The sequence below is a fragment of the Pseudopodoces humilis genome, chromosome 5 (genome assembly GCF_049639895.1).
Source record: "Pseudopodoces humilis isolate 2021_Gansu_Grassland_sample_001 chromosome 5, ASM4963989v1, whole genome shotgun sequence".
In the NCBI taxonomy this organism is placed as follows: domain Eukaryota; kingdom Metazoa; phylum Chordata; class Aves; order Passeriformes; family Paridae; genus Pseudopodoces; species Pseudopodoces humilis.
The window spans coordinates 5,228,057-5,254,512 of record NC_142204.1 but is presented as its reverse complement, the minus strand read 5'-3'; the positions used below and the strand labels follow the sequence as shown (position 1 = coordinate 5,254,512).

The 26,456-nt window shown below is 38.4% G+C and overlaps 2 protein-coding genes across 2 annotated transcripts in view; one reads left to right on the top strand and one right to left on the bottom strand.

Annotated features, from left to right (window-relative positions):
- The window catches only part of RECQL (RecQ like helicase), a 16,027-nt gene extending 2,052 nt beyond the window's left edge, over positions 1 to 13,975 (top strand). The window contains 14 exon segments of the mRNA XM_014256061.2: positions 376 to 573; positions 2,471 to 2,650; positions 3,187 to 3,293; positions 4,233 to 4,431; positions 5,853 to 6,019; positions 6,409 to 6,490; positions 7,539 to 7,687; positions 7,780 to 7,897; positions 8,544 to 8,682; positions 9,425 to 9,516; positions 11,319 to 11,538; positions 12,362 to 12,491; positions 12,680 to 12,832; positions 12,834 to 13,975. Coding sequence (XP_014111536.2) covers positions 376 to 573; positions 2,471 to 2,650; positions 3,187 to 3,293; positions 4,233 to 4,431; positions 5,853 to 6,019; positions 6,409 to 6,490; positions 7,539 to 7,687; positions 7,780 to 7,897; positions 8,544 to 8,682; positions 9,425 to 9,516; positions 11,319 to 11,538; positions 12,362 to 12,491; positions 12,680 to 12,832; positions 12,834 to 12,857 — 1,958 coding nt within the window. The 3' untranslated portion in view covers positions 12,858 to 13,975.
- Positions 13,969 to 26,456, bottom strand: PYROXD1 (pyridine nucleotide-disulphide oxidoreductase domain 1). The gene is made up of 12 exons (XM_005526978.3): positions 26,201 to 26,456; positions 24,124 to 24,204; positions 22,600 to 22,719; positions 21,311 to 21,439; positions 20,397 to 20,470; positions 19,602 to 19,762; positions 18,870 to 18,970; positions 17,929 to 18,058; positions 16,972 to 17,084; positions 15,718 to 15,840; positions 15,331 to 15,468; positions 13,969 to 14,989 (listed from the first exon to the last, which is right to left on the bottom strand). Exons 1-12 carry the CDS (start codon positions 26,279 to 26,281, stop codon positions 14,741 to 14,743), a joined length of 1,500 nt encoding a protein of 499 aa, XP_005527035.1. The 5' UTR covers positions 26,282 to 26,456; the 3' UTR covers positions 13,969 to 14,740.

The window sequence follows — 26,456 nt, the reverse complement described above, 5'->3', positions numbered from 1 at the left end:
AGTCACTTGTGTAACCCAAGTTTTTGGGGAGCATTTGCTTCACTTTTTTCACATGTGAAGGATGGCTTGTGTTTGTAAAAGCATTTTGCCTTTATATCCAAATCTTGTTCAGCAGATCCTCTTGTTCTGTGCAGGAGGGAGATCTTAGTGCATGAAACATAGCTTATTGCTAATGGCCTTATTTTCAACTCCAGAAGAATTTAACTTGCTAAGGTTAATGTTGCTTCTCATGTAAATAAGTGCTTTCTATTAACAACTTGATCATGTTATGCTTACGTTGGGGTTGGCTGGAGTACCACTAATACAATTAAAACTGGCATCAGCACATGGCTAACTCCAGTCTCTATTGTGCCTTCTCCTTCCTTTTCCCTGAAGTGCTAGAGGAGGTGCTGGTGTCCATTGAGAATGAGCTGCAAGCAGTGGAGATGCAGATACAGGAGCTTGTGGATAAGCAGCAGGAGCTCCTTCAAAAGAAGACGAGAATAAAGAATCTGATAAAACAGTCCTCAGGAGACCTGGAGGCAGGTGGAAGTAAAGACACTGAAACCTCAGCTGAGGAATGGAACAAAACAGGTTTGCAGTGTCAAATTCTAATATTGTAACAGAAAGGTGAACTAATCTAATAGGGGAAAATGGACTTATACAGAGTTTTGTTTGGATAATGATGTTGTCCTATTTAATTTTCATCAGCTGGCTGACATGCCAGGGTAATGGGGTACTGTTTGTACTTGTCTCATTGAGCATTCCTAAACACTAATCTTGAGTTGTTCTGGGCAGAATTATATGTTCAAGCAGAATTGCCTGTTACAGCTACTTTAATTCTTTGTTGCAAAGTCACAATTTGATCTGATTTGCTCTTAGAATCCCAGAGTAAGCTTTTACTGCAGTATTTGTCTACTAAATGGTTAAATTATATTGCAGTGCTTCTCACTGTTTGTGTTCTAAAACAAATTGCTCTGGATTTTCTCAGGATTTGATAATGACAATTTTGCACTTAGAGTTGTTTTTTGCTGGTTTTGTGTTTCCTCTTGCTTGAGTGGGTAGGACATTGGTAGTGTTTGTGATGGGTTATGTAGCCTCATGTCTTACCAAATTAATACAAATTAGATAGATGCTGACTAAAATAACTGCCAAAAATAACCTAGAATACATCATTATTGTAGAATTAGTGCAAGTGGCAAGTGTCTTGTGGTGGTGTGAAGGCTGCTGTCTTTCAAGTTAATGTTTAATGAAGTCCTGAATAGTTGTTGGTTCTTGGACATGTTATGCCTTGCTAAATTTGACTCAGATATTTTGATATTTTTTTCTCCTGTTTAATTTAATTTTCAATTTGTAAATGCCTATATCTATTGTATATATAGGCTTTTTTAAAAATGAAATTAATGTTGTAGTTGAATCCATATTTATCTGTGTTTGAGGAGTATTATGCATATGTAAGAATACTGATATTTTATCACTGCAAATTATGCTATTGAACAAATAATTTGGTTTGTTTAGTTCTATGCTTAATTCTTATCTCCTGTGCTTTGAAAATTAATGTCTTTGCAATCAGATTGCTGTGTATGTATTAAACAAGAGCAGCAGCTAAATTTGTTCCCCGTTTAAAGCTCGTGGAAGTCAGTGGGAGGCTTTTTTTGGTTTGAGAAGAGCCTTGGATTTTAACTGTGCTTTTTGTAAATTTCTTTGCAATGTCACCCTCAAGTAAAAAAATTAAGTTTTGCATTGTGTGTAGTGTAACCTGTATCTCCCACAGCTTTTCTGCTTTTTAATTTTAATAGTACCATAAAGATACATCAGGAAGTATAATTTAAGTTTTTACAGTATTGCATCTTTTAAAAATGCAGTCTTTAGCTCTTTATTGAAGAAAAGAAAAACCTGTTATAAGCATGTTTGTGTGATGATTCTGGGGAAGATTAAACAACTTGTCCCCCCTCTTTTTTTTTAAATAAGTATTTATTATTGATGGAATACATGGAAAAATTGTTTCCCTGCTTCTTTACACTATTTGTAATTGCTGTATTTGTATGAGGGAAGCATTTGAGTAGCTATTTTAGGGCTCAGTGTCTGGTTTTATTTATTTTCAGGGTGCGATTCTGATTTCTAGTTATTGGACTAATGAGTTAACATGGACTTATTTTGGACTAATGAGTTAACATGATCATTAGCACTCCAAAGTTCATCTGTTTTGAGTTTTTCACATTAGTTCACATCCACGTGCAATGAGAGCTTTGGTCTGGAGGTGAATCATGTTTACAATTTGAGTTTTCAAAGGTCCACCCTAGAAAATGGTATATCCAGACTCAGGTAGTGTGGAGCTTTTCCTGTGCCATTTTGAATCTTTAAACACTTTCCCATATATAGAATTGTGTCACTGCCAGATTTAGGTATTGAATATGTAAATTACGCCTCCTTCTTATATTTTAATTTGCTTATGAAATGTGTTTGTTGAGTTGTTTTTTTCCCTTAACAGATTTTCCATGGTATGAGAAGATAAAAACTGCACTGCAGAGCAAATTTAAACTCCAGAAGTTTAGATCACTGCAACTTGAAACAGTAAATGCTGCAATGGCAGGAAAGGATATATTTCTTGTCATGCCTACAGGTGGAGGGAAGAGCCTTTGTTACCAGTTACCAGCTGTCTGTTCTGAAGGTATGTAAGGGGAAAAAAAAAGGACATAATAAAAAGAATTAGATTTACTTTCTCTTTTTTATAGTTATTTGGAGAATGAACATTATTTGGTGTGGTTTTTGTTTGGTTGATTTGGTTTTGTTTGATTGGTTTATTTTTAATAACTCATCCAATTGCATTGGTAGTTTACTTATTTACGAAGGCCAAATTTACCACTCCCTGTCACTGCATAGTTCTGTGGCAAATCAGCACCTCAAGACATAGATATCCAGCTTGTTTTATTTTGTATATTTTTATACTCTTATTTGTTGGAGCTAAGGTAGTTGTTTGTGGTCTAGAGCTTAAGAGGAGGTGTATGTTATGGGCATTTAATAAGAATTATCCCTGTATGATCTGGCACTTGTCAACTGTCTAGGAGAGGAATCCACTGCTGTGTATGAAGCTTAAACTTACATTTGGCAATTTCTTCAGAGCAGTGCTGATGCATCAGTAAAAGGAATTAGAGGAGATGTTTGTGACATGAACTGCTCAGTTTGCACAATGATTGATTGTTACAGGTTTCACACTGGTGATATGTCCTTTGATATCGCTCATGGAAGATCAGCTCATGGTTTTGGAACAGCTTGATATCTCTGCAGCTTTATTAAATGCCTCCAGCAGCAAGGTGTGTTTAAGTTCATGTGTTTTGTGCTGTATGTGCTAGTGTTTCCCCTCTGTGTAGTTACTTGTGAATATTGAATGGATGAGACAGATTTATCAGCTTATGCAGTTCTAGCAACCCTCCTCTGGCCAGGAGGGTGCTGTGATATGGGTAAGGTGGTTAGGTATCTTGTGTTCATGTTACAGTGACAGCAGAACATGGGAGCCAGCACCTTCTGTGGAATAAATAGATTTCTTGGGGCTGTTCAGAGGATATGAAGTATCTTTGGCTGATGTGTGTTGTAGATTTTTACTCAATTTCTAGACATGGTGCAGGTGATTTTTGTCCTCTACTACCATGTTGAGCAGTGCAGGCTTTTACATAGAATTATTTATCTCTTACTATAGGGTGGTGAGCTGTGTGATCCAGAGGCCAAGAAGCAACTTATTTCCCAGTGTCTTACTAGACAATTTCTTTTTTACAGTTATTTTCCTGACCTATATTTCATGATCATTAACTTGCAAATGACACTGGATTTGATAAGTCAGTGGCTTGATGCAATGTGCCAAACTTGAAGCCTGCTTTGATGCAGATCACTCTGAAAACTCTAAAAACCACTGTCATGTGCAAGGAATTATTTTACAGTTGTAGTATCACAGGGATGTTTGGTACATCGTAGTTTATTGGGGAAATATTGATACCACACAATGAAGCAAAGACACATATTCAACACTTTGCTTCTTCAGAGTTCCATCATGGATTTTCTAAGTATTAAAATGACCATTTTGTATGTAGTGATCTTCTACAAAGGCTTATAGTGGCCAGTACAGGGGAACACTTTATCAGTCTCTGTTAATTACACCTTATGAATTGCTAATCACCTCTTAAGAGCCTTAGCACTAAGCAACTTCAGTGTGTTGTCCCAGTTTGTTACCCTCTGCTGTCTCTTGTTGTTCTGAACAGGAACATGTGAAGTGGGTCCACATGGAAATGCTGAAGAAGAATTCACAGCTGAAGCTCATTTATGTAACCCCTGAGAAGATTGCAAAGAGCAAAATGTTCATGTCCAAGCTGGAGAAGGCTTATCAGGCCGGGTGCCTGGCTCGCATTGCTGTGGATGAGGTGCATTGCTGCAGTCAGTGGGGCCACGATTTCAGGCCTGGTATGCTCCTCAGAAATCCCCTTTGCAGGGCTGTTCAGGGATCAGGGAATAATGACTTGGGCCTGAAATAAGGCCAGCTACTTCCTTCATGTGTTAAGTGAATTCTTAGTGTGTGACAAGTACCTGTGTTAGCTCAAGGACTTTAATTCACAAATTGTCCAGGAGCTAAGTTCATGCAAATGATAACTTCAACATTGACTTTGCTGTCAGTATTCTGAAAAATGCCTTATTCAGCTTACTTTAATTGGAACTTCTTAAAATCAAAGGTTTGGCTGGCATCTTTAATATGGACAATAGTTACCTTTAATCTATTGCTACATGAAAGTGTCATTCTGTATACCACTCCCTGGCACTTCTGATGGAAGAGGTAGAGCATTTTGTAAATTCATGAGCTATATTTTAATAATCTCTAAAGCAAATGGAAACAAATGCCCTCATTTACGGGAAAAGAAAGTGCACTTCAGTCTTTTTCCTATATTGCAGATTGTTGAATATTGTTTGTTACTGTTTCTTTGTCTTTGAAAGAAAACCTGATCTGAAGCAATATTAACTGTATAGTCACTCTTAGTGGTTTTGCTAAAAAGTGGTGCCTGAGCCAAGAGCCAGGCTAGTTCAACTGGCAGTGTGGAATTTGGATTTGTACCACTGGCTGCATTTCTGTTCAAAGGCAGCAATTGTCAATACTGAGCCTTTAAATTTTTATAGACTATTTACATAGTCTAGTCTGTGTATCAAAATTCCACATTGCTTGTTTATTACAAAAGCTCTGTTTATTCAAAAGCTGTTTGTAAAAACAGACCTGCAAAATAACCTAAATGTTGGTTAATACAATGCTACACATATTTTTTTAACTCTTTAATAATTTCTGTTTCCATACATTTTTGCCTTCTGAATTGTGGCTGATAATTGCAGCCTTTCAGTACCTGGAGGGTACTTCAGTACTGAGAGACTTTTTACAAGAGGTTGGAGTGACCTCCAAGGGGGGACGGCTTCAAACTGAGAGTAGGTTTAGATTGGGTATTGGGAAGAACAGTGAGGGTGGTGAGACAGGCACAGGCTGCCCAGAGAAGTTATGGTTGCCTCATTCCTGGAAGTGTTCAAGGCCTGGTTGGATGGGGCTCGGAGCATCCTGGTCTAGTGGAAGGCATCCCTACTCATGGCAGGGCTTGGAACAAGATGGTCTTTAAGGTGTCTTCCAACCCAAATGATTCTGTGATTGATTCTTTAAAATTCAATTAGAAGACATCTCTTCTAGTAAGTGCCACCTGCTTGTTTCTTCCTTTGGATGTATAAATTAGTTCTGTAGTAATTAGTATTAATGTTTATTGCAGTATTAAATACTGTCTACATGAATGTCTTTTTTAAGCTTGCATTTTGGTATGAGAAATATTTTTCTTTCCCCTTTTTATTTTCTTGCTTAGACTACAAGTCTCTTGGTATCCTGAAAAGACAGTTTCCTAATACTCCCTTGATTGGATTGACAGCAACAGCTACCAATCATGTTTTAAAGGATGCTCAGAACATTTTGCATGTTCAGAGGTGCATTACCTTTACTGCTTCCTTCAACAGGCCCAACCTTTACTATGAGGTAGGTCTTGTTACCTGATTTTCTGAATGCAGTGCTGTTGTACTGTCTCCTGCAGGGAGAGAGGCAGGCAACAGGCTCAGACTGTTTCAACCAGTCAGAAAATATGTCTTATGATAGCAAAAAGGCTGTGAATTATTCTGTTGTGCTGTATTTTCACTTTGGCCACAGGTTGGTTTATTGCTCTTGGTGGGGAAAGCTTGCAGGTTTGTTTTGGGGTTTATTTTTCAATGGACTTTTGAATGGTAATCTGACTGTTCATAAAAAGAATATAGTAATTTTTTTTAAATGGTGTATTAGTTGTGTTTATTATACTAGAAAAAGTAAAATAAGGTTGTTTGGCAGACTGTTTTCCCACTTGAACTCTGACATGTGCTTAATATATTTTTGAGGTTCGGCATAAGCCTTCAAATAACGAAGATTTCATTGAGGACATAGTTAAGACCATTAATGGAAGATACAAAGGACTGTCAGGTAAAAAGTGCCACAAAAGACACATGTTATCTTTCATAACCTTCAGCATTGCAAGGATGTCAGGATGTTTTCAAGTGATCTTGAAGCGTGTAGAAAAATTCTGCCTTCCCCATATATAAAACATCCAGCATTAGAATAAATGAAATTTAGTAAAATCCATACCTTGAATAATTTCTCTTCATTCATTAGTGCTTAAATGTCTTTACTGTTTACTTGTACCTTCTGAAGTGGAATGTTGATGTTTGTAGAACAATGTTTACATAGGTAATAATAGGAAGTTTTAAGATTGTAAAAGCAAGGCACAGAAAAGGTGATCTCTGTGATCATAAATCACACATTATTTACTAGCTATGTGTCAGGATACTTGGTTATCTTTAACATGTTTTTTCATATTTGATCATAAGACTCATCTGTTTACTCAGTGCTCAGAATAGGTGTTATGGGGTGAATTGCAGATAAAAGCATAACTGTAAAAGCTGGACTTGTGTAATGAATAAATTCTGTAGCAGAAATAAAGAGGAGAGACATCTTGCCAAGGCAGCTGAACCCAGGTTTCTGGAGCAGCAGTCTGTCCCTGTCTCTGCTTGGAGCTCTGTGGCTGTGAGGAACAGCTCCCTGAGCACAAACTGTGCTAAGATGATAACAAATCATGTGGCTTTGTGTGTAATCCCTGATTTAGCCCAGCCTGACTAACGACAAAAAGCAGATTTAACTGAAACCTCAGGTGAGATGCCATAGATGTTATAAGGTATAGCACCCCTTTAAAGAAGCTTTAATAAGAATTGTCCTTCTTGAACATTAATAGAATGCTTCCATGATTCTATGGATTGGCAACTGTATTTCCTTTTTAGCCTTTAGGTCCAAGCTGATAATTGAAGTTTCCTTCATGAATACCAATACTATGGACTAAATAGGCATGAAGACTGTATAATGCTTTTTAAGTATTTATTTTATAAACTAATAAAACTTTTGCAATTGTTTTTTAAGTATTGGGGATTGTTTGGCCTTTTTAAGGCATTACAATGAGGCCTCTTTCACTTCTGTGCAGGAATTGTGTACTGCTTTTCTCAGAAGGATTCTGAGCAAGTTACTGTGAGTTTGCAGAAACTGGGAATCAAGGCAGGGACTTACCATGCAAACATGGATGCTAAATACAAAACCAAAGTTCATAAAGGATGGGCAACAAATCAAATCCAGGTTAAGTAAATACTTTACATGGACTTATGTCTTATTTAAACAAAGTGTGGTTTGGTATCTTGATGATTTCTTGATCTTTTTCTTTTTCCCAGGTTGTAGTGGCAACTGTTGCTTTTGGCATGGGAATTGATAAACCTGATGTGAGGTTTGTAATTCATCACTCCATGAGCAAGTCCATGGAAAACTACTACCAAGAGAGTGGACGTGCAGGTATTGTAGGAAGTGGCTTTTGCAAAGTCGCCATTCACATCCATTAAACCAGTAAAACTGTCCTTTAGTTTTCCAGACACTTGTGCAAAGCCTCTTGCCTTTGAGACGGTTTTCAAAGGGTATAATGAAACTGCCCCTGAAAAGAGGCTGTAAATATGAACTGCATTCATTACCAGGCCTCTACTGCAGCATAACAAAGAATAACTGGGTATCTAGACCTCCACTCAGTATTTTTTTAAATGCTTGATTTTTTTTATCAAATCTGTGGCTTACCAGAATAATGTGACATGGATTTGATATACAGTTATTAATTTTTTATTTTGTATAGCGCCTGAGATGTATGATTTGCTCAGATTGTCTCTAGATGATGTTTAATCACTGTATGAATTTCAGAAATACAAGTAGGATGGGAGTCTGAAGCAGGGAATTTTAAGAATTGATCAATGTTTAGCAGCACTAAATACCTGTTACAGCCAAATTTTGCCTCCAAAAATGTTTTGCAGTGTTTTGGGGGTTTTTTTTGATCTTGTTCATCTCGTTACTTTTTTAAAGGCAGATTTGATTCTGTGTGGAGAAAAGCTTGTCAAGGAACTTGAGGGGCAATTGGTTGAGATTATAATTATCTGTTCATTTTAATGCATTGCAGGTAGAGATGACCAAAAAGCTGACTGCATTTTGTATTATGGGTTTGGAGATATATTCAGAATCAGCTCAATGGTGGTGATGGAAAATGTTGGCCAAGAAAAGCTGTATGATATGGTATCTTATTGCCAAAATATGAGCAAGTAAGTTACTGTGGTGGCTTGGTTGCTTAGTTTTTAAATGGGCTAATTTTGTTTGGTTTCTTAGGGGCATTTGAAAAAAACAAACAAACAACAACAACCAAAAAAAACACAAAAGAAAAAACCTGAAACAAAACCAAAGTGAACTCATGACCAAACAAAACCACCCACAAAAACAGGAACAAGCTTGCCATCTTCAGGATATAGTTCTGGAAGTGGTTATGTTAAGGTGAAATATCTGCCAACAAGCACTGTTTGGATTTCAAATCCCAGTCAGAGGAAATACTGGAGTTCTGTGGTTTTGACTCTTAAGCTACAGTGTTTAATGGCCACATAAGATTCCATATTACTGCTTCATCTGCTTCACTGTGATATTTGGAATACTTCATGGAAAACATATGTATCTGTGTTGTGGACAACTGGTGCATCCAGTAAAGCCTTTTTTGGCCTCTGTGTAACAATGAGTTCATATTCTTACCATTTTTCATTCTCTTGAAACTGCAGATTATACTTTTCTGCTTCAACCAAACTGTTCTACACCACTTTAATCATTATCTGTATTGGCATAGATGATAGGGAATACTGGTGTTGCAGTATTCTCTGATTTTTCCTCTGATAATTCTTTGCACTTGTTTTGAGATCTGAGGTGTCTGTAGGGACCTCTTTTGCCATTTTCATGATGTGTAATGCAAGTGCTCTATATTCCTGTGGGTTCTATAGCCCCCCTCTGCTCTCTGCTCTTCAGGTGTCGCCGGGTGCTCATAGCCCACCACTTTGATGAAGTGTGGGATTCTGCAAACTGCAACAGAATGTGTGATAACTGCTGTAGAGAGAATGGTAGGTAAAGGACAGATAACATGGGAAAAGTTGATTTAAAGAAATACCTGGTATAGAAAAACTGTAAGCAAATTTTGTGACCTGTGCTTGTACTACTGACTGTTTTCAAGGTGTAGATTTTGTTACAAATATCAGTTTTTGGTGGCTTACTGTTGCTAAGTTCAGGGTGCTTAGCAGGATACTTCCTGGTTTGGCCTCTTCTTGAGGTTGAACACTGTGGTAGTTTTCAGGCTCAGCTGTTCACCTGTTCCCAAAAGGGAAGCTGGGGCAAGGGGGAGATTGGTTTACCTGTTTTAAAAGGATTCTGGTATGTGTCAGGTTTTGTTTCAGGATTTGTTTGGCCATGAAAGCTTTATTGAGGAGGAACCCCTGCATGCCAGACTGTTCACACTTAGGCTCTGAGAAGTACAGTCTGCATGTCCTCTCACAACTTGTCTGGAAAAATCTCTGAGGAATTCAGTGCTACATGCTCACAAGATGTTCCTTTGTCAGAACTGCACATGACAGGTGTGCAGAACAACTGAGCTCTCTTAATTCAAGGTTTTGCTGTGATTTTTGGTACCCATCATAAAGCTGAAAGACTCAGAAGATGAACAAAACCTCTGTTGTTGTACTTAAGTAAATGCTGTGACTTAAATGTGGGAAACCCCATGGAAAGCAAGAAAGCTCTGAAAGGGGAGCTGAGACAAAGTTGGTCATGGGCATCTCTAAAGGATGCACAAAATCACCTTAAAACTCATTGAGGACCACCTAGGTGGTTAATTCTTGTAATAAGTGAAAAATACCATCTCCTCATATCACATATCTGTTGCAGAAGGTATTTGGATAATACAGTGATCAACACTTTAAAAAACTGAGGAGCAATTTTGTATTCAAAGCTGTTCTCATAACTAGACTTTATTTCCCTCTATGTTTTTGGGGTGTAAAGTAGACAAACCAAAATTCAACTTCTTTTCGTTACACAGTTTTATTATATAATAAAAGTCTTCTGCAAAATCTTGCAAGTAACAATATCTTGTCTAATTAGAAGTGGGGCTTAGCTGAAATGTACACTGGGGTCAGAGGTTGGGAAGAGTAGGGAGCTGGCTTGTCCCAAGGCTTGCAGCAGCTGTGTGATGAAATAAAGTTGAAATATATCCTGTTTACTGCTTCTTCACCTCCAGGGCCTTTTGATCCTTAAGCAAGGTCTAAGGAAAATTAGCAGTAGTACTTGTTTTTCAGTACTTAATCCTTAATATCAGAGGAGTCAGTTGGGGTGATTCTGTGCCATGATCTGATCATGGAGGAGAAGGATGATCATTATGCACATTGATGTGTTGCTGCTCAGAATTGTTATGGATGATGATGCTAATTATTGTAATGTAATTATTGCTTATTATGTCTGTCTCATATTGTCCATAACTGTCATGAGAGAAGAAATGTCTCACAGGCTTCACCTCCTCTGTGCTCTCTAATCTTTTCATAATAAACACTATGGGTGAGGAAAAGGAATCCAGTTCTAGAGTAACATACTAGCTACCTTGCAAATTTTATGCCTTGAAATAATTTCTGGCTTGTAACATCAAATACAAGAACAAATGTTTGTCAGATAGGAATTTCAATAATGAAGGAGAAAAATATGTGAGTGTATCCTGATTGGACAGAAGAAAAGATACTGCTTTATTTGTTAAGTTAGTTTAAAAGCAAAACAAAAAAAGCCTTGCTATTACACAGCACAAAGATATGTATTTATAGCTACGAATAACAATATGTATAACTACAAAGAGTTTTCTGTTTAAATGTTCCTTCATTTTTACTTGCAGCATGTGAGAAGATGGATATAACAGGATACTGCAGGGATATAATAAAGATCCTTGAGCAAGCTGACAGCATGAGTGAGAAACTCACCCCGCTGAAATTAATTGATGCCTGGTCTGGGAAAGGTGTGTCCAAATTCAGGGTGTCTGAAGTTACTCCACCCAAGCACCCTCGAGAGGAGCTGGAAAGAATTATTGCCCATTTACTGCTGCAGCAGTATCTGAAGTATGTAAGATAACTATTTTGGGTTTTTTTTGTTTTTTAACATACAGTAGTAATTTTTTGTTGCTCTCTTGTTACTTCTGTATAACATTAATGGATACATTTTGTAGTCTTGTTTTTATTTCAGATGCATTTAATGTATTCTTAAAAACCCTTCAAATATTGCTGTATTTCCATTTCAAAAGTTGGAGGAACATTTGAAAAGCTGCATCTTGTGCAATTTTAAAAAGCTGGGGTTTTCTGTATTCAGGTAGAATGTTTAAATCTGCAACAGGATTATTTTTGGAAAAGTCTGCAGGTCATACAAATCTCATTCACATTCCATGGATAAGGAAAGCAAATGGGGTTGCCCACTTGATGTCTAAGTCAGGAAAGACTGGATTATGTGGAAAGTGGTACTTAGAAATTTTAAGAAAGCATAGTGAAACTAACAACGCTGCTGCCTCTCTGTAAGCTGTGTGCTATGTGTTTTGTCAAGTGTTGATCAGAGTAGCTCTAAGTCACCTGACTCTCTACTTGAATAGATAAAGCTGCTATTTGGAACATCCACTGGAAGGGTTAATGTGTCCCTGTCATTCTGGAAAGAGTTGTCGGGATTGAAGCAGGCTGCCCAGGGAAGTGGTAGAGTCACCATTCCTGGGGGTGTTCACAAAACATGTGGATATGACACTTGAGGACATGGTTTAGTGGTGGTGATGGGTTGATGGTTGGACTTGATGATCTTGGAGGTCTTTTCTAATCTTAATGATTCTATGATTTTTTTCACCCTGTATAGTCTGGCCTCTGTCTCCAACCTTCTCTTGTAACAGTGATTTAATTCATGCAGGGAGGATTTCAGCTTCACAGCCTTTGCTACAATATCCTACCTGAAGGTGGGCCCAAAAGCCCGGCTGCTGAAAAGTGAGGGACACGTCATCACCATAGAAGGGATAACAAACAGGAAAAGTGTTTTCAAGGTATTTAGATCTGTTCTGATTTGCCATATAGGTATCTTCTCCATTAGAGCTTAATGATTTGCTACCTGCTCAAAACATGTTTTGTAGTAATGCATCACCCTCATAAAAAATCTTCTCTCTTGTGTGGGAACACAGAAAAAGAAGAAAAACAATGTTAGAATTTTAATTGAACTCTTTATAACTTACAGGTCAAACCACCTCAATCTTCAGATTCAAAAGGAAGCAGAGAAAAAGCCCAGACTGGATCAAAGACTGTCCAAGAGCCACTGGTGAAGAAATCACAGGAACATAAGCGACCCAGCTGTGGTCCTAACTTAAAAGCAAAGAAGCCTAAGCTTCAGGCAGGTGGAAATGACCAACCAGTAATTATTGACTGAGTGTCACAGACTACATTTAGGATCTAATCATGGTTGCTGCTCCATGGACAATGCAGTGTGTAAGTTCAGTTTGTGCTTTAGTAATGGTATTTTTATTTAATAAACACTGAACAGGGAACAAATATCTTGAAAAACTCAAATCTAGAAGGCCAGTAGTGAAGGAAAAAGTGTTTCATATCAAAATAATTGGTGCTTATCTTCGGATTCAGCAATGATTACAAAACCGGTATAATGACCATTACTGTCTTTTTAGCTCTTTTGGAAGTGTAGTATATAGTAACACTATGGCAGGTTTATGCAGACTGGAAAGGACTGCCAGAGATCCAGAGGGTTCCAGACTTCCTTCCTATGGAAGTCTCCACCCACTGCTCCCATGAGAGCCAGCTGGAGGTTTCCCTCCTTTGCAGCACAGGACTTGGTGGTCCTTAGCTCTGCATGAAGACCCTGTCACCTCCTGTTCCTTCTGCCTGCTGTGCAGGTGACTCTCCTCTCCACCAGTGAGACCACTGCAGCCATGGTGCTGCTTCTCCAGGGGAGCTGCTGTCACCAGCCCCAGGGACTGACATCACACGGATGGAGACTGGGATGCTCCAGCATCCTTCCTCTGGAGTCCTGGGTCAAAGCTGCTGCTGTGCTGGTTGTTCCAGCCCATGAGGGCATTGCCATCTCTGCAGTTCTGAGTAGGGACATGTGTCCCTACACCCAGTGTGGCATGTTTGAGTGAAATACTGTATGTATTTCTGAATTAAATAGTATGTGTATTTATCCTTTTGAAATATGTCTGTTGCTCTTAAAATTGGACTTCTCTAGATTGTCATTCAAATAGAGATTTATGACTTCTGTGCTTTGCAGAAGTACCTAAATTTAAGTTTACAAACAGGACAACCTGCCAGCCTAGGAACAGCTACTGCTGCCTGCAAACATTCTCAGGCACATATGCTGAGTGCTAGACTCAGTTTTATTTTCTTACTTTTAACATCTTAGCAGCCAAAGATCAAAAAGGCATGTTCAGTTTCACTAATGAACACAAGTTCTGGGTGGTTGCATTTTAGTTCTTCTCCCTTAGACTTACATGTACAATAAATATAAAACTAATAACATTTAGAACATGCTCTTCATCTTTATTTTTCTGGTAAAACTGTGATAGACTATAGGCTTTAGTCACTTTCACCCATCCTTCAGCTGAGACCTTTGCCAAAAATTGAAAATTTAGTTAAAAATAGTCATTCTCCTAAGAAAAAATGAAGTGATTTGTCTGGGACAAATCTCAATATGCACTGCCAGCTTTGCATTGAATAAATAAAATAAATTGTTCCAAATTTGACCCAAAATAAATAGCAACTCCCAGGCAGCAACTGTAGAACAAAATCAAAAGCCAGGATGAAACAACTGCTGTCCAGGGCTGGCACTATGCAATACAGTGCAGCTCTACCCCAACACCTTGACAGCTGAAGGGAAAAGCAGTTAAAAAGCTGCTCTCAACTGACATCTCATCCTGGCTTTCATTGTGCAAAGCTTGTGTTCTGTATTTAAGTGAGTAGAAAATACATTTATTTCAGAAGTAAACTTATTGGGGGGGGTGGGGGGTGGGAAAAAAAAAAGAAGTAAGGCCATATATTTGCAACCCACATTCCAGGAAACGAGCTCTGAGCACCCTGTGCCCTAAAACTGTTCTCTGTTCATCTGAGCCAGCTCGACAGAGATTGCACCATTAGCTGGTACCTGTGTCAGTCAGTATTTTGGAAAGCTCAACCCAAAATCTTAATAGAGGATTGCATTTATCCCTCATTTCTGGTAATCCTGAGAGAACAGTTTTCTGAGATGTATTACTTGGTATCCAAGGCTTCATACAAAATGGGAATGGGGTACTGTTCAATCAAAATAATCTTCTATATCAATATCTGGATTTAGGAGATCTTCACCATAGGCTGAAAGATCCATTTGATTTAAAATTAAGTTTTCAAAGGTTTCTTCCAAGTCGGTTTCACCGATCAGCACAGCTCCCATCATTCGGCCGTTCTGCATCACCACTTTCACATACTCGCGTCCCTTGGTACATCTTAGTATCAGCTCATGGTCAGAGCCCAAGCCCTGAGCATTGTACTTCCCCAAAACCACCACCTAGCAGAAGGAAAAGGGAAAAGCTCTCATAAGATCATTGCAGTGGCTTTTAGCATTTCTGCTGCTAACAGTTCCTGGCCTTAAATGTGGTGCAAATAGGGAAATATTTGTCCCTAGGGTCCCTCCCCCAATCACTGGCTTGCAAACACAATGGACTCAAAAATCTTCCTCTTGAAATATCATGCACATTAGTATGAATGGAGAAAATCTAAGCTAGGATTAATTACTATATAAAGAAAATCTGTTTTCTCAATATTAAAGTATCTGCTCAGTGTCAGCAAATGTATGTAAGCAAACAGTATGTGTTACTCAGTGGTTTACAGCTATCAGACTGTACTGACCTTGTAATTGAAAAATTTTGTAATGTGAGCAAATAGTTCAAAGCTGAAATCCATATCAATAGATTCCCCTAAAGCATCTGCTGCCATGCACTTTGCTGCATACCATCCCATCTGCCGAGCTTGGGTCCACAGCCTCATCTGAAAGAGAAAATTGGGAAGATTTAAGTCACAAGACCGTCACTGTGCCATGACCACACTCACTGCAGTGAGTATCAGTGCATACTTTGTGTTTTTTATACTCAGAAGGGCTGGCCATCTCCATTTCCAGCCACCTCCATAAAACTCTGCCGTCAAGCACCCAGGATTATCCACTTGCTTCACCTTGCACTCCTTGGTGTGTGTGCTGGTGTGCAATTCCCCGTGGATCACGTGCGTGCGAGGATGTACCTGGTGCCACACGGGGCTCGGCTCCCACGCTGCCGTGCAGATATCTCCAGCTGCGTACACATCTGGCAGCGATGTGTGCATGTGCTTGTCTACCTTCAGTCCTCCATCTTCACCCACAGCAAACTGAAGGGTTTGCACACATCAGCAATGAAAGAAGTCATCAAGTCATTCAACTTTCTACACCTTAAGCAATTGGCTGTTCTTCATTGTTTACCGTGAGACTATCCTGAGTGGCAAGACCTCCACGGAAGGTACAAAGCTTACTGTTATTGTTTCTAGAGCACAGCACAGGGTTTTAAAGGACTATTACTGATACCTGTGCAGGGAAGTCACTATGCAGGGCTTGCCAAATTCAAAATCACACTGAGTGTTACAGGGACACCCAGTCTTAAGAGATCACTTTGTATTTCTGCCAAGGCAAGAAAATACCATTGCAAAAACTTAATTCCTGATCTAAGCTTAGAGCATAGGCCTGGAAATATATCATGGCTCAACATCAGATGTATGTTTTCAGCATGTTTTTCTTTAACCAGAGCACAGCCTAATCAGATGGATTATCACTTAACCCAACCTACCCCACTTAACCTCACCATTTAACCCAAACTACCCCAACGTCCTGATTTTGTCTGGGATCATTTTTCAGTAGTAGCTTGTATGGGGCTATTTGTTGGATTTGTGATGGAAACAGTGTTAATAACCCAGGGATGTTTTAGTTGTTGCTGAGCAGACACTGAACACAGAAACAAAATGACGATCTCAAGGTGTGGAAATTCACATGGAAGTTATGAACTCTGGAATCACCATCCACATTTGGGTGCTGACTCAGGGTAACTTCCCTCAATGAACATGAGCACCTTGACAAAAAATATTGGAAATAGTTGCTTCCTTTCCAGGAGCAAATGTCAAGATGAATAAGGTAAGAGCATGGTACGGAACTAACACAGAAATTATTCTACATTTTTGCCACATTAGCCAGTTATACAGATGCTTTTCTCTCTTTGCATAGGCTTAATACTGCGTATATACTGTATATATACAGCTGGGGAACAACAATAATAAACCAAGACCACAGATCAAATATACTTGTATCATCTTGGATATCTCAGAATCAACAAAACCTGCCTTGTTTTGAGATGGTGCACAATATTTAAATCTTTAGCAATCCATGTTTCATAACAGAATAGAAGCATAAACCAGCTGAAAAAGTTTCTTTCAACTTCCTTGAAAAGCTCCAAAAGAAATCAGTATACTTACATTATTGCCGTCAAGAAATGGTTCAACATTTGGCACAACTCCAGTTGCACTGACAATGAAATTGCATCCATAAATGTTTCCATTAGTTAATTCCACATATACAGGCCACAGCACTGAAAAAGGGGGAAAATTTTCCCTGAGAATGTAACCAACAGAAGTTACTTTATTAATTACATCTTATGATTAGATATGAAAGGAAAAAACCCCACAAAATCTTTGAGGTAACTGAATAGGTAAAGTAAGATTAAAATGAAAAATGAAAGAAAAAATTATCAGAGATTAACTTTTCTTACCATTGTTCAGAGCTTGAGAAAAAAAATTATCTTTGATCTCAGCTCCTACTAATAATTCACTTCAGAATTTCCTAAATTAAAGCCCTCATTTGTAGGGGGGTAAATATTGTGTCCTGTGGGATGTTCTCTCAAGTAGGCAATTGCCAAATATTCTTTTATGAAGAAATTTACAGATGCACAGAAGTGCCTCAAAAGCAAAAAGAACAGGATAGATTTGACTTATGCTGAAAGTAACTGATTACTAAAACAGTATTTTAAATATTCATTTTAATTAGGTGGAAATTATGGGCATAATTATTAATTTAAAAAAGGGGATATTTTCCTCTACTTTGAAGGTTTACTTCAGTTTTGATACAAAATGTTGGTGGGGTTTTTTCTCCTATTTTAACTTCACTATTAAAATATTACTTTAATAGATTTTGTTAAGGATGGAATATTCTGAATACAGGATTTTGGTTACTTTGTGGAAAAAAGTATCGGGCCCATAAGATTTTGTAATTTAATTATAGCCCATAAATTTGATTACTGTAACCTGCTAAACTTCAATTTATAGATGTAAAAGATTTATTTTTCAAATCTCTACTTGCTTTAAAACAGCAAACAAGATCAAACATGCTCCAGCAGAGAGATTTATATTCAACATCTTATCAGCACTTGCACTCACCCTCATCTGCTTCTACATTTTTCTCTCCTTTAGGAAAAGTCAAGGAAGTTCGTTGCAGCTGGATAAATTCTTGCTGTAAGTGTATTTTCTTTACTTCACACAGTATTTCAATATGTACTTTATGAGAAAACTAAAGAAAATTTGACAAAATTATAAACATAATGATTAGCAAGATTGATAATAGCAAGGATATCATCACCTAAACTAATATTACTAAACAGGAAAATCCCCCACCCTATATCCCAGCCCCACTAAATGGATTCCCACACTTTCCTCTTTTTGGCACAGATCTAACCATAGCCAATGGCAATTTACCTGCTTTTTGAGCAGGTATCTGAAAGTTCGTAACAATTAGATTTTTCTGGCAAGCCAGAAAACATATTCAGGTTCCCCTAAGCTTACAGGAAGAGAGTTCAAACCTTATCAGAACAGAATAAAGTAAACTCATAATTTTCTGTCTTTCAGGATTGCAAATTCTTTTTTTTTTCCATCCATGATATACATTTTGGTAACAATAAGAAGTCCATGTTCTAAACACTGTAAAAAGAAAAAAGAATTCTGTACCATCAACCCATGTTTCAAGCATGTTCTGATGTCAAGCCAGAAGTTGGAAAGTTACCTGTTTCTCTAAATTGTTTTATGAATTTGGGCCTTGTTTTATTCTCCACTACATAAATACAGTTCCACAGCCTTCAACAGCCAAACCACCACTGATTAAGCTGCTAAATATCCTAAACATCCTTTAGCTGGTCTGTGACTGATCACCCTTGACAGGTCATTTTTTAAATGCAAAACAAACACATAACACCTAAGGAATTCAGAAATGAAAGAAAAAAAGAAAAAAAAAGCGAGGATTTTTGCTTTATTGCAAACATGGAACTCTTCACAGCACTCATGCCCACAACACTCAAATAAATATAACAGGAAGCTTATACCCATACCTCCTTAGTCCCTTTAAGGTGTAAGCCCTCGTGCCAGTCGGGGCCTAAGGCACTGCCCAGCTTGTCAGATGCTCCTGTAGGTCTTCCTTTTTCCTCACTTCCTGAAGGAAAGAGATGGAGTACATCAGATTTAGTGTGCATACTTCCTTGTCCTCAGAATTCAGAACAAGGATTCTCAGTAGAAAAATACCACCTGGCTGCCAAAGGGGAAGAGGAAAGCGTAATATCCTTATTCTTTCTGCCTGATGTCTAGAACCATGCTCTTCTTTTTGTTATGATTTTGGTCATACATAGGTTTGTGTGATGTTTGTTCATGCAGTCCTAGTGAATTGTTGTTTCTGAGACTGCAGTTTCACTCCACCTGTAATAATGTTCTGTACAGTTTCAATATCCTACTACGTGACAGCTCCTTCCTATATAATGGTGAAATAGTTCACATCAAAACATTACAGAAAACAGAACAAGTTCTTCAGCAGAAGGAATACAGGGAATTAATATAAACTTGGCACAAAGGTAAGCACTTTTTTACAGTTTGCAAGAAACTGTATTACATTCTGTCTACATAAATTCAGAATGGGTTTTTATGTTGTTTTTTTACTCTCAGTTTTTGAAGAAGGAAATGTCATTAATGATAACAGTAAGCCTTATTCCACACTGCTAAATTGACTGATTTTAAGACTATCTTTAATATGAAATGCTGCTGCTGCAGAGTCAGGAAACTAAACCCCATACCTTCCACTGTGTACTTGGTTCTTTTACACTCGATTGGAGCCTCTCGGCTTTCGGCAGTGAGCTTTGGAAGGAGAAATTCAGCTGCTCCTGCATCAAAGAAGGTGTTCCCAATGGCTTTGTCTTTGATAGCCCAGATTACTTCACAGCCTTGAATTTCATACCTGTGGACATTTAAACAAGGGATAAAGTGACAGACTGCCTGAAAAGGATCTGAATGTTCACAACACAAGCAGAAGCATGTCAAATTTCCTTCCAGAAGCCAGAACTAGGGGATCCAAAACTTTCCAACCTGTCAAATGCACTTCTAAATATTTACATAATGAACCCATTAAAAAAAATAACTCTTTAAGTTGACATGTAATTTCTTGACATGACCTCTTTAAGTTGACATGTAATTTCTCACCAACACAACCTTGATTGTCCTGGGGTAAGGGGTGGGGGGGAAGATCAAATTTATAATTCTAATCATTAGTATTTTCTGCTCCCCATAATGAAAAAAGTGAATTTCTGCCAGACTCCCACTGTTAAAAACAAGCATTTGGATCTTGTTCGCATATGGAACATGAACTGTATATTCTTGATATCTGTATGTCAAAGCTGCTTCTGGAGCTTTCCTAATTTTATGTGTCAGTAAGAACCACTATGTTGCAAAAAAAACTCCTCTCATCAGTTTTGCCACTACGTGCTCTAAGAGATACAATTTTATAAGTCAGCCTTCTCCCAAACCCATGTACACTAGATTTAGCTTTGCATTGTTAAACAATTTATTTGATGATGTATTTTTTGTTCACTTACACTAATTCAAGGGCAATCCCACCATTTCCTACCACCACTATTCTCTCAGCCTGAGCCAAATTCTTCTGAAAAGCCTGCATTAAGAAAGGAAAAATGTCAATTAGAACTTAGAGCATGTTCCCTCACACTAATCAACTATATACTTTTTAGTATTTTCTTGCTCTTAGTCTTGATTTTCTCAGACTACTGATACACATATAGCTAGGCTGAGACCTGTAACAGAAGCTGTTGTAACAAATAACAATTTCAGTTTCACTTCAGATTACTTGAAAATGTAACTCCTTTTTTTATCCTCAAGGTCCAGCTTCATTTGATGAATGGCAATTCCATGTTATGGAGAAGCAGTGCTCACCCTGCCTCCTCTAATGCTCAAGAACTAGCAGTGAAACTTCACCCTTGCCTTCCAAGCTTAATTTTTAAATCATTAAGTCATTTCTCAGGTGAAAATTTTTCCACATCTTTGACTATATCTAACTCTTTTCTGAAAAAAGAGGAGAAGCTACAGTAGAACTAAAAGAGAATAAAAAGAAATTCCTTCAGTAGCTTTCCACTGTAACAAGCAGCTCTTTGTACCAGGTATCACCCACACCTTCCCAGGGAAATTTCTACTGGTGCCTACTCCCTGTTTATATTTTTCAACTGGATTCTGCCTGGAAGGTGAAAAAATATTGTTTATTCCATATTATCATGTTGGAAATAATATGTATGAGCTATCTAAAACCTTAACAAATATAGTGGCTAATTAATTTAGTGGCATTATAAGGCTGTTTTTCTGCTAGTGAGAATGTTCTTATTTAAGAATATATAATAACAAGCATTATTTTCTGTTTCTCCATTTCGCTTCACAGTAATTCTGGTATTTTGCACCAGATGCAGGAATATATTACACATTTTTAAGTCCAAAACACATTTACCTGTGCACTGTCAGTATCCCGGATTCCCAATACATAGGGGTTCCCATCAACAATTAATTTTGGTTTGGCTCCAGCACACAGGCAAAGCTTTTCATATATGTATTCTTTCCCATCTTCAGTGTAAATTTTCTGTTAACAATGAAGAGAAAAGGAAACTAATCTAAGAGAATTCATCTAAATCAAAACATCTAAGAGAACATCAGCTTTCTCTTTCCTTAATGTCACAGTAATTTGCAGATATTAAAAGCTGTAAGGGGCTTCTTTAAGGAACAAGCCTTCATACTCTTACTGTATATCATTTATTCCCATCACACTCACCAGAGATATGTGACCAATAAAATGGGAAGTGTACACAGTGCACTCAAAGCAAGATCAAGTTTACCACTTGGTGGCACTTTGTACTCACTGGCTGTGCCGAAAGAGTTCTGTGTTTTCTATGTGATCAAATGTCTCTCAGGCCCCAGGAACAGAACTATGCACTACCATACATTAGCAATTGAGAATCTCATTCAAAATATTTCAACAGCAGTAGCTCTGAGTTAACCAGGCACAGGACAGGACACAGTTTAGAAAGACTGCAAATCTTTGCTGAAGAAAAAGTGGAGGCACTAAACAAGCTATATCATTCTGAGAAATAAGACCTTAATTTTTAACATTTTATGACATCACTTGTTGTTCTACAAACTTGAAGCTGCATAGCTGAAAGTGGTTTTGGGCAAAAGATCCTCCAAATTCACATACATTCATTATTTGTGTCCACTAAGACCTATATTAAAACACTATCCTAGTAATGATACAAGAAAATCATTGGATTCAGAATGTTAGCAGAATCTACCTGAAATTACATCTCCACAAACCTTAAAAGTGAGCAAAACCAGTTTTGGATGTGAATGTTAGTTTCTTACATATGCTGAAGTGAAAAATAACAAGTTGACAGAGAGTTAACAAGGGTATATACATGCTGTCCATTGCTCATATTTGCAACGTATTTCCTAATGCTAATTAATCCTAATTTCCTTTTTTGCTAAACGGTGGAAATTTTGGTTCTTTCAAGATTTACTTTGTCCTCTGTATATATTTCTACTTGAAAAACAGTGTTAAGCAGTAAGTGAAATTAGAATGAGGAAGTATTTTCTTGTAATTTTGGTAAGTTATCAATTCAGTAACCAAAATGTTCTTGAACAAAATTTCTCACCCAAAACATTTAGCTACTTCTTAAATTATTTTTTCTATACATCTATACATTTCTATACTTGAAAAACAAAATAAAAAAGAAAACTTTAGCTTACATGTTCATCACTTTTCAACTGTTTTACTCCAGACTGTATAACTCTAATATTGGGATATCGTTTTTCTAATAGGAAACTTGGTTGCTCTTCAACATCAAATTCCTCAAGTGTTTTGGAGACCTGTAGGAGAAAGAGAGGTGTTTAAAAATATGGATCATTTATCCACCTCTTTTTCTAAAGTTTTTGACAGAAGGTGCTGTGTTAATTTCCAGTAAAAAAGTCACAACATATAGCCCATATTGTCTGAAAATGTGTTACCATGTAATTTGTAAAAGTTCCTTTTTCAATACAGAATCTTTTCATGCCTGTTCCTGGTTAAAGAGTATATTTTGATCCTAAAGATACAGATTAAGCAAAAATGGAGAACCCTGACGGTTGCTCTAACTGCTACAGTGTTTTATTCCATAAAGAAGTCTATTATCAGAGTTGTTAACACTGCTTTCTAATTTATATGATGTAGTGTTAAAATTGTTTTTCTCAATTCAAATAAAATTCAAAGTTTTGTAACTTTGATAAAAAAACTCATCCAGACCCACTATCTGATATTTCAGAGACCTCAGGGGAAATGGACATCAAACAGAAAACAAACACAAACAAAATAAAAACCCCAAAGAGGCAAACCAGAACTTGAAAAACATTCAAATAAGTGATGACAATTTTGTGTTTTTTCTAAAAGAGAGTGGCTGCATGGAAACCTCCAGGCCTGCTACTTTACTGAATAATCAGAGTTTGGAACACAGCTAGGAACCAGAAGCCACACCATGCTTGCAATTCAGAGAGAAATTAAGATGCTCATGTCCAAAACTTAGATGCTGCTGCCTTCCAGTAGTTCTTAGCTATTCCCTTATTCTTCAGATACATAAATTTGCACTGATATGAATCCCAGACTTGACACCTCTGCCCTGTGCAAATGTCTTTACTGGACACTCATGGCACTGCTGTCAGCACTTTCAGAAAGCATTCTTTAGTTACATGTTACTCCAACAATCTCACAGCTTAATGACCCTACTAGCCACAAATCTGAATTCATGCATGCATTTGATTTTCTTTTTCAAACCAGCAGGAAAGCTGTCACTGGATCAGCAGCTGTTGGAGTAGATAAAGCTCAAAGCAATTCCCCAGAAGGCTATTCCTTCTTTTGCTACTTTGTCAGAAGGCTGTTTCTGCCCCAAATTCAAACATGAGCAAGACTACAATACCATTTCAGTGCTTAAGAGGTCACTCACTAATAAAGCAGTGAAATAAAGCTTCAGTAAGTCTGAACACACCTCACCCATGTAAACACCTGATTTAACCTTTGCTTGAATGCTGTGAATATACTCACCAATTACTAATCACTATAAAACAGCTTGTCAGTCTTCCTAACACTACTATAAAATAGATCATCAATCCTAATACCACTGCAATCACACTAATATGAAAACAAGCTCAAAGTCATGAGCGTTTTCACCATTGGGTTCTAAATTATCTGCACATATGAAATTTGAACATGTCTTACTGTAAGAAAAATTAAATCTCTCTTACCTGCTTGAAATTAGTTACAGCTTTTATAACTGGAGAAGCTGTCATTAAAAAAATGTCTTCTGATGGGAATTCTGCAGCCAGCTTGTAAAGAAACAGAAACCATGATCAGAGCCATCATCAGACTTGCTCTTTATAAAACTACTGGTGAAAAGCAGAATGTCTTAATACATTATTTTGATTTTGTGGAATCTTAATTGAAAAAACACTGCTTCAGGGTAACAGAAGGATAAGGACTGAAGAGAATTTGGAGACGCATTTATTTCAATCACACTTAAATATACCTTCAAGAACTGCAGCCATAGTGTAAAGGACTATTGTCACAATATTCCAAAGGCCATCTGATGGATCAGACTATGATCATGTGATTTCTGGAGACACCCAGTTGGTGAGGACACATTTTTTTTACTGCACAGCAGTGACTTGTTTACAGGTTTCCTTTTCACAGCGGAAATGCTGATTTCTCCTGGATATTTTATGCCCTATTTAGTAAACTAAAAGATCATCTTGAGGGTGCTGTTAAGCACTGCAAGACTTATAAAGCCCCAAGCCAAAGGGAAGAATTCCAAATTTAAATGTGCGTTGCTCAGTAAGACAAGTGGTGCTGTTGGGGGGAAGGGATGCCATCCAGAGGGACCCCGACATCACCAGAGAACACATGCATCCAAAACACAGTCTGTATGGTGCTCTGCAGCTCTAACAGATGAGAGGAATGATGGATTTGTCTTTACAAACAAGCTGTGGATCTGCTGGTAGATAAAACTGGCACTGAGAGATAAAAGAAACAATGGGAAAGATTCCACTGATTGATAAATGGAAAAAAAAATATTTGCCTTCACAAACAAACTGCAGGTTTGCTGATAAATGAAATTTGATATTGAAAGATGAAAGAAACAATGGGGAAAAAACATAAATTCCGTAAGAACTAAAGATTAAAAGGAAGGGTTATACATTAGGGGGGAAATCCTAGGTATCAGGTGTTCCGGGAACTCTGTACCTCTCAAGTACCTCAGTGAATGGGGAAAGAGAGAGGGAAATGTGGCCAGGAGATTAGGATAAAAAGGAGGCCGTGTCCTCCAAAAATCTGAGAGACCCCAGTGGAATGCCCCATGGCCTCTCTCTTTATTTGAATAAAATAAAAGGACTCCTCTGTCTCCTTTTTGGACATAAACCTCTAGTGTTTGTGGATTAATTTTCCTGACACATATAAAATACTCCTCATCATTTCATTCTACATATGATTTCATTCTACAGGTACAAAATTACCTCTAGTTACCATTACTTTAAAATCATCAAGAACCTTGAGACGAAGAAACAGATCAATTTATACTTTTAGAGCCTGGGCTCACAGAGGAATGGATGAGGTACAGAGCTCTAAAACATGGAGCCTGTAAAAACTAAGCAGCATTAATAAAAAGGAGCACATCACAGCAGCCCTCAGCTCAGCTGCAGCACAACCCTTTATGGCTCTAAGGAATAATTCCTGCAGGGATCCTGAAGTCTCTGACGTCTAGATCAGGGCACAGAGTGCCAGCTTTGTGCAGTTATGAAGTTGCAATTCTCCTTTTATGAAGGAGATAAGGATATTCAAAATAACCGTACCAAGTCTGAACCTCTTGAGATGTATTTCTACACAGATAAACATCGTTATATTACAACATTGCTGTAATATAAGATGCTGGGGCTGCGTTTGGTTTGTTGTTTTCTCAAGCGAGACAAATTGTTTTTAAGAAATAGGGATTAGGGGGGCCTAGGACAGAGTATGGAACTACAGTACACATGCGGGTATTTATGCAGCGCAGATCTGTTTCTATGGCCGCGCACAAGCTGACCCTGAAGGAGTTTACGCCTCTTAGCGTGCCGGTGCCGCCAGCCGCGCAGCCCGGTTCCAGCAGCTGACAGCCGGTCCGGGCGGCTGCACAGGCCCAAGAGCCCCGGCACGCTGAGGCTCCGCCGTGGGGTCGGGAGCCTCCCGCATCCCTGGGGACAATTCCCAGCTGGTGGCGACCGCGGGAAGGGCGGGGAACGGGGGGAAGGGGCGGGCGAGCCCCGTGCGCAGGCGCGGCGAGGCCCCCGTTACCTTCTGGGCGCAGGTGACCCCCGCGATGCCGCCGCCCACCACCGCGAACCGGGCCCGCGCCGCGCCGCCGGCCCCCGCCATGGCAGCCTCCGCTCCCGGCCACGCCGGCTCCACCTACGGCGAGCAGCAGCGCCTAAACTTCCTCTCCTCCCGCGGGGCCGCGGCGCGCGTGAGTCAGCCCGTGTGCACCCGCCCCGGAACGGCTCCTTCCCGCCGATGTGGTATTTATGTAACGTGCGTGTCGTATCTGCTGTGC

Coding starts and splice junctions, on each gene's coding strand:
- PYROXD1 (XM_005526978.3), bottom strand. CDS start 26,281: ATGGCGGGGGCCGGCGGCGCGGCGCGGGCCCGGTTCGCGGTGGTGGGC. Junction 22,720..24,123: donor CTGTAACTAATTTCAAGCAG/GTAAGAGAGATT, acceptor TTTCTCCTACAG/GTCTCCAAAACACTTGAGGA. Junction 18,971..19,601: donor AACCAAGTACACAGTGGAAG/GTATGGGGTTTA, acceptor TCTTTCCTTCAG/GAAGTGAGGAAAAAGGAAGA.